The sequence below is a fragment of the Buteo buteo genome, chromosome Z (assembly GCF_964188355.1).
Source record: "Buteo buteo chromosome Z, bButBut1.hap1.1, whole genome shotgun sequence".
NCBI lineage: Eukaryota > Metazoa > Chordata > Aves > Accipitriformes > Accipitridae > Buteo > Buteo buteo.
The window spans coordinates 32288607-32304352 of record NC_134204.1 but is presented as its reverse complement, the minus strand read 5'-3'; the positions used below and the strand labels follow the sequence as shown (position 1 = coordinate 32304352).

The 15746-nt window shown below is 38.2% G+C and overlaps 1 protein-coding gene across 2 annotated transcripts in view; it reads right to left on the bottom strand.

Annotated features, from left to right (window-relative positions):
- The window catches only part of UHRF2 (ubiquitin like with PHD and ring finger domains 2), a 93789-nt gene that overhangs the window by 34379 nt on the left and 43664 nt on the right, over positions 1-15746 (bottom strand). For both annotated transcript variants that reach the window (XM_075020914.1, XM_075020916.1), the window contains exon 5: positions 2231-2340. In XM_075020914.1, coding sequence (XP_074877015.1) covers positions 2231-2340 — 110 coding nt within the window. The remainder of the gene's footprint in view (positions 1-2230; positions 2341-15746) is intronic.

Here is a 15746-nt window from a genome sequence, read left to right as displayed (position 1 = left end):
GGGTAGACTTAGATTGGATACAAGGAAGAAATTTTTTTATGATGAGGATGGTGAGAATGTTGGCCTCAAGAAAAAGAGCAGTTCAAAACAAGAAATAAGGCTAAATTGCCAGATCAATTAAGTTTTCAGGGTTACATTTTTAAAGATTATATTTCTGCATTACATTTTATTTATGAAGTTTTGTAAACAATATCCTGAAATGAATAAAAATGGGACCAGGAACAGAATGAAACAAAACCTACACCAAGGTGCAAAGCTCTACACAAACAGCAATATGTGAGTAGTTTAAGCAAAGAGGTTTCAAATAAGGAAACAGCTGTCAAAACAGGGGGAAAAGGGCTGTAAGTGAAAATAAAGAACTTGACTTCGAAACAATAAAGGTGGTAATCAATGTAGGAAGTACAGAATGGTGAGGCCACACCTCAAATACTATGTTCAGTTTTGGGCCTCTCACTACAAGAAAGACATTGAGGTGCTGGAGCGTGTCCAGAGAAGGGCAACCAAGTTGGTGAGGGGCCTGGAGCACAAGTCTTATGAGGAGCGGCTGAGGGAACTGGGGTTGTTTAGCCTGGAGAAAAGGAGACTCAGGGGAGACCTTATCGCTCTCTACAACTACCTGAAAGGAGGCAGTAGCAAGGTGGGTGTTGGTCTCTTCTACCAAGTAACAAGCAATAGGACAAGAAGAAACGGCCTCAAGTTGTGCCAGGGGGAGTTTAGATTGGATATTAGGAAAAATTTATTCACTAAAGGGTTATCAAGCATTGGAACACGCTGCCAAGAGAAGTGGTTGAGTCACCATCCCTGGAGGTATTTAAAAGATGTGGTGCTTAGGGACATGGTTTAGTGGTGGACTTGGCAGTGTTGTGTTAATGACTGGACTTGATGATTTTAAGGTCTTTTCCAACCTAAATGATTCTATGATAAATAAACACTCATGTCAGATCAAATGGTGCCACTCTAGACAATTTTGTATAGTCAGCAATATAGTAATCATTCATTTCCTTAACACACAAAATTCTAAAAATTAATTCACTACACAGTAGCTGCAGGTAAGAACTAAATGAACTGTAATAATTTTATATGCCCTTTATAAAGTTTCATAAACAATTAGACTTGCAAAATAAGTAGGTATGTAAATGCAAAACAGTATCCGTAGATTTTTAAATTTCTCATACTACAATTCTTTTAAATAAAAACATGTTTTAAGATACTGCAAAACCCCTTTAATAACACCAAGAATAAACAAACAGAATGGATGGTTAATTTTTTTTGAGTAATCTGAGGAAACTGAATCACAAAAAATGAAAAATTAATTGTGAGAAGTTCATTTACAGAAATTCACTTTTTTACTTTTAAGAATACCACAGCAAATGGTATTTGCTCCTCTGAAAAACTGATTTTTTAGACGATGGCAAATAAACAGTAAACAGACTAGTTCTTGGGCACTGAGAGCTACATAGAAAGGTTCTGAAAAATTGCCTTGGAGTCAGGAGTCTAATATATAATAGTATCTAACACCTATTAGTAGAGCTGCAGTCCAACCTCTCAGTGTTGCTATCACAAACACTTATCACTCCTAACTTTAATATATTTTTAGACTTAGGATAAAATGTCACACTACTTTTTAGATAAGCTGCCTGTAACTCCTTCTTGTCGTTGTGGGGAGGATGAGGAGGTACGGCATAGTTATTTTTTAGAAGGTCATGCAGAGTCAAATAATAATCCAAATGTTAATTATCCCTTTTTTTTCATGGTACAAGCAGCTTTGGCACAAAGTTCCTTATCTTTTATTTTTAATTCTGACATAATGACAGAGTTAAAGTGCATCATTATGGACTGATTCTATCTTTGGCATTTATTAATTTATTAAAAGTTTAAATGACACGTCAATTGCAATAGCAGTTTTGGTGACCTGGACACCTGTCTAGGCACTTAACTGAGACTATTAATTAATTCTGCACAGTTCATTTAGAATGTTATAAGCTGTTCCTCTTTTTCCCTGCTTATGACTGATAGCAGTAAGCTGTTACCAGTTTCCGAATATGTCAAATAATAGAGCCATCTTACGGTAAATATAATTTTAGAACAGAAATCTAAAAAGGATTCTATGTTATTACTTTCCTGAACACACAAAAAAATTATTACCTCTGTATGCTGATCCTTCTATTTTTTTAAAGAAGCATCATTCAATTCGTACTTCTATTCAAATAATAATTAAAAAAAAGCATACTTTTGAAATCTCCATCCCCAAATGTCAACGGATAGGCTCCCGGCTTTTCAATCTTGTACATTTCCTCTATAAAAAGGATTTTACAATCATTTATTGTGTCTTCCGGGCCTCTGAAAAACAAAAACAATAAAAAGCATATTCAACGTAGCTCCTCAGACCTAGAATCTGTACTTTATGGATCCTAAGCAATGAGATGAAGATAACTAGCACCTTTTTTTCTTTACTGATAGGATACTTTACCTCAATTCACACAAAAAATTCAGTCTAGTACTGTAACTTCTAAGAAAACCAAAACACATACTTAAAACTCACATGAAGAAAAGACTACTCCGTTACCCTCAGACTACCTGGCAACTGAGTATGTCCTCACTGACAGCCATCCATAACTTTGCAATTCTACTTGTAAAACCTCAAAATGGTTTTTTTTTTGGCTGAACACAGCACATCAGGCAAAATCATATCCTCTCAAATACAGCATATCAACCGTTACTATAGAAGTATAGTGTCAGAAATGAACCAAAAACATGACTTATAAGACACAATAAGAGACGCTACTTGGAACCCACAGAGTAAGAAAAGCAACAGAAAGCTTCAAAAGCCCTTCTATGACTTCTAAGTGCTTTGGAAACCTAAAACCCCATCCTGCAAAGACATGTACAATACTGAATTATCCACTGTGAGTAGTCCTGTTAATGTCAGGTTTCAGTGCAAAATCTGTTCATTGTATCTTGGTGAAGAGTAACAAATACTCCATGACTCCACAACACTGATGCTGAAAGACTTCTAGAGAAGAATTAGGAAATATTAAATGTAGAATAAATGTTTTCACCTCCTCTTATTATAATCTCTTTGTATTTACTAAAATTCTAATTCAAATGCAAATGTATCAAGGACAAAAAGTCCATAAAAACACCAACAGTTTTAAAACACTCTCTTTTCTCCCCTCCTCAGGATGATACTGTGCCTTCTTCAATTACCTGTTCTCCCACTATTTTCAATTTACTACCTAATCTAGAACTAAGCAGAAATTTTCAGTATAACCTGTACTGGAAGTATTAATTACTGAACATAGTCTCACTGATTTCTTTGAGTCACATGTGTCATTACTGATTTCAGAATTGAGCAGTTTAGCATGAGAGAAAGGAATTTACTAGCTGGAGAGCTCTGTTTCTTGCAGGGTGAGACCCAGCCATTAAAAAAAAAATCGGAAGGAAATTTGGGTTTATTGAACTACCTTCCTCTTCAAAAGTTAATCTAACTCTGTTGCACTGCTCAGTCTGTTTTGGTTCTAGAAAAACACTTCAAAATCTGAAGACACACAGGCAATTCATTAATACAGACCACAAATACCATAGCTTGAATTATTAAGATGATAAAGTTCAACATTTTACAAAGACTGTGATGTTTGTAGTTAAAATGTCCAGTAAGCATCCTGCAACACAAGAAATAAAATAGATCTTTTTCTTCTTTACAATATAGACATTAGATGTACTGGACATAATAGAGAAGTAGTAGCACACAGTCAGCCTAATTCCACGTTAGGAAAGAGTGAAGATTACACAGGTTTTTGAAGGCTTTATTATGAATGAAAAAACAAACTATTGTATTGGTTACTGTTCAGTATTTGATGGAGGTTGCGTGAGATTCTGCTAAGCAAAGCTGAAGTGCACTGCACCACTGCAAGTGTTTCTTCAGAAGCAGGGAAATAATGAAAATTAGTAACTGTAAAGATAATGATTAAATATTGCCACACTGGAGACTTATTTTCCAGGTGAAAACCACCAGTAAGTTAAAATGCTATGTTTCTTTCAAATATTTAGAGTGTAGAAAGGCCTGAGAATATGTCTGAAGCAGGTGAACAAGTCTTCTAAGCCCTATTTGTAGGATATCTGGAAGAAAAAAATCACAGAGGTGACTTAACAATCCTTTTGAAGAAAATCATGTAAGTCACATATACCTATAAAAAGGTCTAGGCTGCAAAACTAAATCAAACTATAGACAAGCAGGGAAGCAAGTTATTAGGTCCATATTAAATAAGGATTACTGCAATAACAGAACACCTCCAGAAACACCACGCTTCACTGTGGGAACTGTTGCTCCCTGCTCTACCTCTTTGCTCCCACCACTTCCTTTGTGCTGACTCCAATTCTTGGATGTTGCCACACGCTGACTTACCTAAGGCAGAAAAAAACTAAGCCAGGGAAAAAAACACAGGCAACGAAATACTTTTTGGTGGCCCTGAGCACTGCAGTGTTTAGGTCTCCATGGAGTGGTGTTGAGAGGACTCTGATAGTGTCTTGATTCACTGTAATTGTCTTTTAAGTGTATCAACAGCTGTTTACTTTGGCATCTGTATTTATTTTTACCCTTTTTCTTCTTTGCAGTTTTTGGAGGGAGAACATTCCCCATTGTTGCTCATATGCATAAACAGCAAATGCTAACAAATTTCAAAGATTTGGGATATTTCAACAGAACATACAAATGCTATATCAATGCAAATACATCCATCAGATAGAGAACAGTTAGTTTTCCTGACCAGGAAAATAATGTATTTAAGATAATCTTCATTTGCACCCTGGGAGGCATTACTTAAAAGCAGTTCTGGCCATTGTGGGTAACACCCCTCAGATTTATTCAGGTTTCTATACAGTGCCATGAACACAGAAGTCTTGATTTTCTGCACCTCAGTCTGGATGAGACTGCATGGTCCAACCACCCACACTAGAAAGGTGGACACCAGCTTCAGTTACCACAAAGTATTCCTCTGACAACATAAGGTTATGGAAACACTCCAGTCTGTGAATGGATACAGCATCTAAAATCCTCCAGCTGTTACCAAGTCTGCAGCTCTACTTTAAACCAAACCTGGAAATTGTGCCTTAAGTGAACTATTTAACTAGAAAATTGTTCTGAAACAGATAGAAGAGCACTCCCAAGAAAAACTACCCCTCTAAAAGGACTGTGGGTGCCAGTACACCTCTGCAGGGAAGATGAGAGTGGAAGCTTCTCTCTTCTGCAGTACCATGCAGAATTAAATTATCTATAACACATACCCATTAATTCACAGTCATAAAAGCACTATACATTCAAATATAGAAAGGACAAATTGTAAACATAATCCCTGGCAGGAAAACCAAATTAAAAAATACAGACTGACCATCAAGTTTTCTCTGCTTATTTTCTGTACCTTGAAGAGGCTATTCTTACCTGCCCTATACTTTCTGTTAGTCCTAGATTATTTAAAATTCAAAACAAAACAAATCTCCTGACACTCTTTAGTGCTATAATTCTAGTTACATTAGGACCTTCCTTAGCTATACTACTGCTTGCCTGCCTATCCAGCTTGATTGTTCTAGGACTTATTTCTAACATAACTCAAAATTGTGAATGTATTTTAAAACCAAAATATAGAATTATGCTTTCTTTCATCTAAGTAACATGAAATTCTATATTCATATAAAAAATGTGTATTGGTTTGTATATCTGTATGCTTACAAAGCAAAAGATAAAAAAACAAGCACAATTTAAAATTTAAGCAAATCTGTACAGAAAAGTCAAAATACTCATAAAGTTGAATATGTTGGATATTAGTAAGCATACAACTACATGTGCATCTACAGAAGATTTAAAGCATAATTTATTAATTAAGTTAAAACCTTGTCAAGAAACAATAGTGACAGTCTCAATGTAGCAGCTACAAACATGATTTTACCCATGTCATGGGATACAGACATATTCTCAAATTTCAGTACACCAGATAAGTTTCAGTGTATTTGCAGAGTGGTTTTTTCCCCAATTTTTGCATCTCGCAAATCTTCAGTGTGTGTGTAGTCTAAATACGCTGTGCCTATTATGAGCAAAACTGCATCTAGGAAAAACTTGCAACATCTCCTCCCTTCTATCTACACTGCCTTATTGTTTAGAGCTGTTTTACTTTAATTTACCCTCTTTTATACTGCATTTCCCCCAGAAATTTAGGAAGTAGTTGTTTAAAAAAACCAGAACTTTTCATCACATGTAATTCTCTGCATACAGTCTTTAGACAAGAGGGAAGGTGGCAAAACACCATAAAGCTGTACTCACAAATCTACAGACATTTGTGTTACTGCTATCCATACCTTTGAGAAACAAGCCAAACCTGCGCTCAGTAGAATATTTATTAGGAGTAAATTCCACTGGTGCCAATTTAAACTACTAAAATGACTTTTAACTGCAATGATTATCACATTGTTTTCTTGAAAGATACCATGCAAAGATTTGCAAGTTGGTTCAATGATGTTAGCATTCTAAAAGGCACCACAGCAAAAAGTTTTTGTGAAGTATGCAGAAGCATGGATTTTTATCATCAACTTTATAACAAAAAGTCACATGTATATTATCTCAACCTCAAAGTGTTAAAGCACAACATACTTTTTTTATTATATATAATTAGTTAAATAAAACAACTCCTCTTATTAATACTAGAAAACACAGAACTCTCAAAAAAAAAATAAATTCAGTTGCATGGAGGTAACAATTGGTAGAAGCATGTTCTTCTCTCATAGAACTGCAATCCTAATGACATAAGCCATACTATTCCCACATCTAGATGGAGCTGATAAAATAGACAGAATTCATAATTTCTCTATCACATATTAGGTCACAGTAGACATCCCTTCTCTTTCGGGCGTCTCCTATTTTTCCTTTGGGATAAGGGCACTCAGAAAGTAACTTTCAGACTAAGTTTTTCCTAAAAGATATCCAGTATTTGAGTCAAAGAAAACCTTTTATTTTCTGCTATCAGTTACATAAGGAGCAAGCAAATACTACCAAATGTCTTTACAAAGCTGGTATGTTCCAACAAATGCCACAGCTGCATATCCAGAACTACAGAAGAAGATCAAATACCACTGTGACAAATGATGGCTAATAATAAATGGTTAACCCTTACCAAAGCTAAAAATTTCTGCTCTTAGACTATTTGCTAAAAATAGTTGCTCTTAGACTAATTCTTCTGCCACATTACACATACCATAGCTTTAATAATGATCAGGCTACACATCATTTGTCTTAAAAATTATGGTTATCTCACAAAATTGTGGTTATATTACCCTGTCAAATATACTCAAGAAATATAACCTTTCTTCATTTCTTCACCTTACCATACCAAAAATGAGATTAGAAAAAAAATCAAATTATACATTAAACATAGCAAATGGGACTGCATTTGTATTTCACATATGTAAGTACACTAAACTGTTTAAAGAAGGTAAATCCCAAAACAGAGCCAGAGCTTTCAATACAACAGACTTCCTAATACAAGCTTTCCTTTTAGGTAAGTCAGCCATAGCTGGATAGAAACCCTCAACTGAACATTCTTATATCTGTACTTTTTTTCCCCTCAGACTTTTTCTTAAACCTTCAGGCTGCAAAGCACTCTATAGACATACATAATCACAGCTGACTAAAAGTATGACAACCGGGCATTATCCTGGATATTTCAAAGGTCAACTTTCAAGGAAATAAAAGCTGCTAGATGACAATTGCCACACTGTGAAAACTCTATCAGTTCTTACAGTCTGAGAGATTCAGTTACAATGATGAGATCTCTGCCTGGAATTTTCTGGTTTTATCACTTTACCATATTGAAATAAGAAGAAAAATATTTCAACATGCACTAAGAGTTAAAATACAATGCTGAATAAAAACAGGGGGAAAATTGCTATTAAAAAAATACACACAAAGGTTATATTGACCCAAAGAATTGTAAGGAAAAGCATCTAATGACAATTTATCTTTAGCCCCCCTAGGAACAAAACCTTACTCACACCAAGTCATGTTTACCACAGACAAATAATCCATTTGTCTGCTTCTATGGTTACTGTCAAAGGGTATTTTCCAGGTCAGCAGAGAAATCACTAAAATCATAATAAAACCTAACAGGATATAATTGGCTATGCTCTACAAACGTATGAATTCAGTTAATAAACAATATAAAAATCAGGACCAAATTTACTACCACTTTCAGCATCTATCTTTTCATATGCACTTTGTTTACATCCCATTTATGATCAATCAGCTTCTATTCTGCTTTTGCAAAGCTTTCAGCCAGCAGCTCTTTATTTTCCCCCACATCATCAAACAACAGTTGGATAACTTCTCCAAAAATACACAAAAAATCTTTTCAATATTACCATTCAAAATGCTTGTTAGAACTTTTACTATCATCCCCTTAGAAGCGGTTGAGCCACTAGAGTTCATGCCTAGTGTACGTATCACGAGCATTTCATTGCATCTTTACACTTGGTACTTTTACACTTAACAACTGCATGAACTTGTATCCTGACTTACTCAATAGACACTTTATTAAGGGAGAACTGTTTTAAAAACACCTTTCTTTGCCTTTGAAACACGAGAAACTCTGTTCCTGAACTGAGCTCATGAACAATTGTTTATCAACTTTTATTATAAAAACATTAAATTACAAATACGTTAAAATCATTAGGCTAGAGAATTAATTACGTGCTATTGTAACAAATAATCTCTACAGAAATCTACTCTTGAAAAACAGAATTATGTTGTGACGTTCAGGTCAATATATTCAAAGTCACTATCAGCCAAAAGAATGTTCTGAAGTTAAAGCAAATATGGGTAACAGCATGCATATTTCAAAAGATGTTAAATGGAAAACATCTCAATCTGATATAAAATATTGCTACATGAAAATTACTACTGGTTGCTTTACATTTAAACATGAACTATAACTTAGGCTAAACTGCAGTTTCAACAAACTGCAAACACACATTATCTACACAGAATGAAACAAAGGCTAAAACACACCCATAAAACAATAACAACCCTCACCAAACATGACTGGAGATTTGATTTTTAACAGGCTTGTTTTAAAGGCAAATTATAAAATCTTCCCACATGATGATAGCATATTACATTGATAATTTGACCAAATCCAGCTAGGTTGCACTGAATTTACATAGAGGTTCTCTTATTTTGTGTTGTATGGAAGCAGAAAAACAGACAATATTTTCAAGATTTTTTCAGAATATTCCACACCCATTTGGTTTATCATGAAAATACAAATGCAGTTACAAAATGGGACAGTATTAGCTGTGCTTTTAATTCAGCTTTATTTATTTTTATTACACAAGCCACTATAACGACAAAGACATGAGACAAATTTTCAACTATGCAAAGATTTTATTACTACATATGTAGTGCTAAGACTAAAAAAAATAAATTAACCCCCCCTCCTATTTCCCAGGATATGTTGAACACCTTACTATCAAAAACTTCTTGATCTAATACAAATTGTTAAAGCCTTTGAAAACAAAACAAAGGAAACAAAACACACACACACCCAACTCCCAAAACTACAAATTCACATTGTGGATACACACAAAAGCCAGCGAGGATATTACTTTTTTAAGCCTCAGTGGTAGGCGTAATGCTTGATGCATTTACAAAGCAATGTATTATAGTTCATGGTGCCAGACTCTGGAAGCAGAGATTTGGATGCAGGGACTATCCTTTTTTCCTTAGCCTGGGATCTGTAAAGGAGACGAACATTAGAAAAGCAAGCATAAACTTCGAACCTGGGAAATGGGGGGAGCACTGGCCTGAGAGATTACCAACTCACAAACCTAATAATCCATCTACCATAGTAGCTCAGGAGCATGACTCTGCCCTGTGCCATGAAGCCCACTGAGGAGGCAGAGTAAAAGACAGGGAGCGAATGAAGACCGATTCTTCCCACCCACCCACCCACCCAGCAGGGTCAGCACGGGAGACCCGCCGGTGGCCGGCCGTGCGGCGCCCGGGGACCTGTCCATGGTACTGCAGGGAAGCCACCGGCTCGAACAGGGGAGGGGGCACGACCTGCAATGACTGACTACAACTGCTCCCTTCTTGAACTCGGTTAAGCTTGTAGCTGCCACTATTGCCATGCTAAATGGGCATCCAGTTTCCAAATCCAGGCTCGAACATGCAGATGTTAACTCCTACTTGACCTAATGTCACCAAAGAACCAGGTAAAAAGAGCTCGTTGAAGACCCACAAAGATGGAACCCCAAAGGCTTCCTTCATATGTGAAAAACAAAGCTACAGGAGCTGTGTTCGGCATCACAGGGCATCACCTAAGCTCAGCCCACTTCTCTATGTATTTGTGGACTGAACTGCAAGACTCATAACAATTCAAAGCGTCTGCTCCAGATGTCATTCCAGGGGTCTGGACTAGTCAATAAGGTCTTTTACGCTAGGAAGTGGCAGAGCTACAAACAGGTGATTCTTAATAGAAAATGTTAAAAGCTTCTATCCAGATTTTACATCATGTTACAATTCTGACAGCAGATGCAGCACACGCTCATCATGAGCTTAGACACAGTTATAGGAGACCAATCTGTGTACCTAGCTGGACTAAGTGAGAATCTCAATTCAAAAACAAAGACATGAGAAGGAGTACCTCCCTTCAGAACAAAAACTCAACACGGATACTGTCAGGATGGAAAGACCTTCCAGAAAACAAACAATTGCAAAGAAGAATCTTAAACACAGAAACATAAGTATGCTGTACAATAATGAAAATAATACTAATAAATAAAAAATGTACTTTAAAACCAACAACAACAAAAAGATCTGAAGGTATCCACCATAAAATAGTAAACACAAAGACATTTCCCATAGAATGTTTCATACAGAACCAAAGGCAAATAAGAACTGATCTCAAACAAGGCCAAAACCACATCTCTAGCCAAGAAAGTTAGCAATGAATGGATTATCAAAGCTTGAATGTACATGACAGCATTACTTCTTCATTAAAGCTTAGCATCCAGGGATGCTCCTGCTCAGAACAGGATGAATCTCATCTCACCAACAATTCCTGAAAATCTGAAAGTACACAGTGACCTACAGAGCAAAAAACTCCTAATTAATTGGCATTTAGAGGGCAGCTGCTTATTTTGAAATGTCTTCATTCCTTATATTGCCCAATTCTCTTCAGAAAAATTACATCAAGTGTGTGTGCCACAATGTCCAATTTCACCAGTACATGATATTAAATGCTCCATTTAAGTGCCCAATGGCTATTGCATAATGGTAATATAGCCTTTCTACACCTTACGTGTATGTTTGGAAGCTGTGATGATGACATTATTATTCATTTTTATGTAGATATATACAAATGTTCATAGACTTTGGGGTAAAACTGTTGGAGAGATTCCTCAACAGACAAGTGAGGAAACTGTGGATAGGGTAGGCAAGCAAAGGGCTTGGGGTGATCAGAAGAGAAAGAACATAGCAATCAACGAAAAAAAAAAAAAAAAAGGCAGAATTGCAACCACTTGAAGGGTAAGGATGTAAAGAAGGAAGTGCCAACAGAGGAGCCTTACAGGGAAAGCTCTCATGCTCTTTCTGGGGAATCAGCACACTTTGGTGCCTCCCTGAATCACCTATACACCAATGCATACAGCATGAGGAATTACAGAAGTCTGTGTAATTACTGTGGGTCCATGACCTCACCAGAATCATAGAGACATAGTGGCATAGCTCACATGACTGGAGTGCTGTGAAAAATTGTTATTGATTGGCTCTTCAGGAAGGACAGGCTAGAAAGGCAAGGAGAGGGATTTGCCCCTTATGTGAGGACAGGGCAGGAGGCAGTCAAGAGCTTACAGGTCAAGATTAGCAGACAGAACAGGGGTGATACTGTAGTAGGTGCCTACTATAGACCTTCTAATCAGGGATAAGTATAGGAGGCCTTCTTTAGACAACTGGAAGAAGTTTCATGTTTACAGGCCCTGGTTCTCAGAGGGAACTTGAAGCACCCTGGTATCTGCTGGAAGGCCAACAGAGCAGAACACAATCTAGGAAATTTCTGGAGTGCAATGATAAACTCCTGACACAGGTGATCAAGGAAAGTATTGCTAGACACAATACTTGCAAACTAGGAAAAACTGGTCATGGGACATGAAAATCATGGCAGTTGGCTGCAATGATGATGAAATTATGAAGTTCAGGATCCTCAGAGGAGGGAGCAAGGTAAAAAGCAAGACAACCCTGGATTTCAGGACAGGAGACTGTAATCTCTTCAGAGATATGCTTGCAAAAATCCCACAGGATACAACCCTGGATAGCAGAAGGGTCCAGTAGAGCTGGGTGATATTTAAGAACCACTTCCTCGAAGCTCAAGAAAGATCTATCGCCATGTGCAGGAAATCAAAGGTAGCAGGAAGGCTGCATGGATTAGCAAGGAGCTCCCAGACTAAACTCAAGACATAAGAAGGAAGTGTGTAAGAGGTGAAAGCAGGGGCAGGTGACCAGGGGCAGTAGAATTCCTGTCCAATTGTGTAGATATAGGGTTGGGAAAGCCACGGTCTACCTTGATTTGAATCTGGCATCTACCTTGATTTGAATCTGGCAAGATATGTGAAGGGCAACAAGGAAGGATTCTGCAACTATAAAAACAGGAAAGGAAACCAGAGAAAATGTGGGCCCACTGCTAAATATAGCAGGGCCCCTGATGATAATTAATAAACACAGAAAAGAACAAGGTACTCAGCACCTTCTTTGCCTCACTGTTTACTGGTAAGACCAACGTTCAGGAATCCTAGGCCCCTGAGAGCAGAGGAAATGCCTGGAGCAAGGAAGACCACCTCAGTGGAGGAGGATTAGGTTATGGAGCACTTTAACTGGACATATACAAGGCCTAACAGCTTGTACCCATGAGGGCTGAGGGAGCTGCCTGACATCTGGACAAGGCTACTCTTAGTCATCTTTGAAAGGTCATGACAACTGAGTCACCCTCCTAAGAACTGGAAGGGAACAAATGTCACTCCTATCTTCAGGAAGGAAGATCTGCTGACAGACTGGTCAGCCTCAACTCAATCCCTGGAAAGGTGATGGAGCAAATAATCCTGGAAATATTTTCCAGATATGAGGACAAGAAGGTGATCAGGAATTATGAGCATAGACCTTCAAAGGGTAAATCATGCTTAACCACCCTGACAGTCTTCTACAATGAGGTGACTTGCTTGGACGATGACAGAAGAGCAGGACATGTTCACATGCACTTTAGTAAGGCTTCTGATACTGTCTCCCATAACATCCTCACATATAAGCTTACAAAGTATGGGTTAGGTAAGTGCACAGCAAGGAGGACTGAAAACTGGCTGAATCCACAAGATTATGACCAATGCCACAAAGTCAAGTTGGAGGCAAGTCTGTAGCACGCTAGGGGTTGACCCTGGGGCCAGTACTAACAATCTCATGAATGACCTGAAATGATGGGAACAGAGGGGACTCTCAGCAAGTTCACAGATGATACAAAATCACAAGTAGCCACCAATATCAGATGCATGTGCCACCCTTCAGAGTGACCTGGACAGCAGGACAGAGAGGAAATTCATTATGTTCAAAGAGAAACGCAAAGTCCTTCACATAGAGAGCATGCACCAGTACATGCTGAGTGCCAGCTGGCTGGAGAGCGGCTTGGTAGAGAAAGACCTTGAGGTACTTATAAACAACAAGCTGACCATAAACCAGCAATGTGCCTTTGTAAGCAAAGGTCAACAGCCTCCTGGACTGCATCAAGAAGAGCATTGCCAGCAGGTAGAGGGAAGGTTAAGATTCCTCAGGCTAACTACTCAGCACTGGTGAGGCCAGGTGTGGGGTCCCCAGGGGAAGACAGACATGGGCTTACAGGAGTGGTTCTAGAAAAAAATTATTAAGGGACTGGAACATCTTTGATATGGGAGTGCTTAGCCTGGAGAAGAGAGCTCTTATCCTTGTGTACAAACAGGGCGCCAGACTCCTCTCACTAGTGTCTACTGCAAGGACAAGAGGTAAACAGGCCCAAAGAGAAACACAATAAATTCCCCCTGACTGCACAAAATACCTTTTTACAGTGATTGTCCAGAGAAGTTGAGTCTCCACCCACAAAGATATCCAAAACCCAACTGGACATAGTCCCAGGCAATCTGCTCTAGCTGACCCTGCTTAAGCAGTCTCAAGAGCTCCTTTCTATCCTCAATGACTCTCTTAGACGTATACATGTATTTCAACACCACTCCTTTTTTATTTATTTTCATAATGCTTTTCCTAATATTGTGCTCACCACCAATTTTTTTTCCTCACACTCTTTGCCTTATTCTTCTGTTCCTTCCTCTTCTGTTTGGAACTACTTCCCTCAGTGGGAACAACTAAGCTTCAAAACACTTCTAAAAGTCACCCTCTAGAAAGCAAGTCAAAAGACTCTGTGGTTCCAAGTCTGCATGTTTATTAGAGAAAGGGTAGTGTTACAAATACTGAAGATATAGTTTATGTTCTGGGAAAACAAACAAAAACCTGAAGATCCAAGTCAACCCATTCTTCACCTTCAAAAGATACTTTTATCTTACAGTAATTACAAAATGGTTACGAAACCCAAAAGATTCCAAATTTTAACACTTGGTACTTACGCTTTTTTTGTTAAAGCAATTAATGCTTTAACACATAACAATTAAGTAATTTAAAAGTTAAGCTACTGAATGCAATAGAAAGAAGCAATTTTCTTCTCCTCTCTTGTCACAATTTATGTCCACCATCTCCGGTCTGCCTGCCATGTACCACTATGCTCCCACAAACATCTCAGCAGCCCTTTGCTGAATTCACTCTAGTTTATGTGTCTCTTTTGTGTGTTGGGGGGGGGGATATTTGGGCGTGGGTGGAATCTAGTATTCTTGATGCAGTCTAACTAGTGCTTAGTAAAGGGGAATAAATCACTTTCCCCAGTCTTCTGATTATACTCCTTTTCATACAGCCTGAATATCATTAGCCTTTATTACATTCTGTTGGCTCATGTTCAGCTTGCTGTCTACCAAGATACACAGATCCTCCTCATCAGAGCTACTTCCCAACCAGTAGTGCTGCAAGGGGCTCTGCCTTTGCAGATGCAAGAAAACTCTGCATTCATCCATGTTGAATTTCATGAGGTTCCTGTCAGCCCATTCCTCCTGCCTGTTCAGGTCCCTCCAACTGGCAGTACTACCCATGAGTTTCCATCAATTTGGTGTCTCTGCAAACTTGGTGATAGTGCACTGCACTGCCACGCTGTTGCTTAAGATATTGAACAGTACAGGTCCAGGATACACCCCTGCAGTTCCCTGCTTGTTATCACCTTCCAGGTAGTGTACAACCCATTAACCACTATCCTCTGAGCCTGATCATTCAATCTTACCTTTTTTTAAACCCATCTCATTGCCCATCCACCCAGATCACAACATCCTAATTGGGACAGGATATTACAGGACACAGACAAAAGACCTGCCACAAGTTGAAGTATATGGCATCTGTTGCTCTCCCCTTGGCCACAGAGCTAATCATTTCATCATAGAAGGCAGACAAGCTTCTAAGGCATGATTTGCTCTTTGAAACAAATCCACCCTGGCCGTTACAAATCATCTTCACATGGCCAGCACTTCCAAGAGGACTGTCCCACGGTTTTGCTCAGACTGAAATAAGGCTGACTGCCCTCTCTGAAGATGAATGC